At 46.4% G+C, this 1,243-nt stretch overlaps 1 protein-coding gene across 1 annotated transcript; it reads left to right on the forward strand.

The window, feature by feature from the left end:
• Positions 1-243: 243 nt before the first annotated feature.
• LOC109131696 lies at positions 244-909 on the forward strand (the record flags this gene model as incomplete). Its single annotated transcript, XM_019242869.1, is given in 2 exon segments — positions 244-509; positions 579-909. Coding segments are annotated over 2 exon segments (597 nt in total), but the record flags the coding sequence as incomplete, so codon positions are not given.
• Positions 910-1,243: the final 334 nt, after the last annotated feature.

The raw sequence follows: 1,243 nt of genomic DNA on the forward strand, positions 1-1,243 counted from the left end.
CAGAGAGTCACAGACGCCAACTGACGTCCATCATCGAAGGATTCTTCAACGACCACACCAGAGACGCGGCGCCCGCCGAACAAGATCAAACCCACCGTCGTAGCAAGCGTAGTAGGAGCCAGCCGACTCCAACACTGTTACACCACCATCCGCGAGACAACCTGAAAGATTACAAGGATTTAAAAATCCAGCGACTCGAAGAGATCGTAAAGTACATCTCGGCAGNAGGATTTAAAAATCCAGCGACTCGAAGAGATCGTAAAGTACATCTCGGCCAAGATACATCGAGCAACAAGCGCTGCCTCCAACTTGGAGAAGGTGCTCGAAGAGGCTCAACGCTCACCCTTCACGACAAGAATCTCTAGCGTTCGCGTTTGTTACATCAACAAGTTCAAGTTCATTCCGTACAACGGGCTAACTGACCCAAAACCTTTCTTAACATCGATGAGTATTGCAATCAACCAAGCAAACTTTAGTCCTGAAGAATATGATGCCGGATTCTGTCAGATGTTTGTGGAAAACTTAGCCCTTGACGCACTAAGTTGGTTTTCTCGTCTTGAAGCCAATTCTATAGATAGCTAATACGAGCTCACCGCTGCTTTCTTACAACACCACTCGACCTTTATGATAAAGGGAGCTTCTAACGCCGATCTCTGGACGATGTACCAAGAGGACGACGAATCGCTCAGAGAGTTCATGGAACGATTCAAGAAGGTTGTTTCAAAGCTCGCCATTGCAGACGATACTGCGATCTCCGCTCTCCGAAATGCTCTCGCATATGAGTCTCGCTTCAGGGACGATATTATCATATACGAGCCTCTGACTCTCGATGACGCACTGCACCGGGCTAACAAGTACATCGAGATAGAAAAAGAGAAAGACGCATGGTCAAACCATCCATTAAGATAACCGGTCGTGGAACTCAGCTAAATCGAAAAATAACAAGGCGCCTTGGGCCAAAAAAAAAAAAAAAAAAAANAAAAGAACGCTCGTACTACCGAGCTCTCCCTCTGTAATATGAACTACGAATGGCTTGATCCCTTTCTAAGGGTACGTAGGCAGCCCGTCAAAAGGCACAGCTATACCAAAAAAATAAAAACAAAAGTTTGAACACTTCAAAACCAAAACGAGCTCTCTCGAACGAGTCCGTCTCAGTGAGATGTCCAGCTCTTACATTGACCCTCTGGCCGAGGGAACGATTTAAATCGCGTTCCTCATGGATGCAGCGGTGAAATAATCCGCA

The sequence above is a fragment of the Camelina sativa genome, unplaced genomic scaffold (genome assembly GCF_000633955.1).
Source record: "Camelina sativa cultivar DH55 unplaced genomic scaffold, Cs unpScaffold02462, whole genome shotgun sequence".
Classification (NCBI taxonomy): Eukaryota; Viridiplantae; Streptophyta; class Magnoliopsida; order Brassicales; family Brassicaceae; genus Camelina; species Camelina sativa.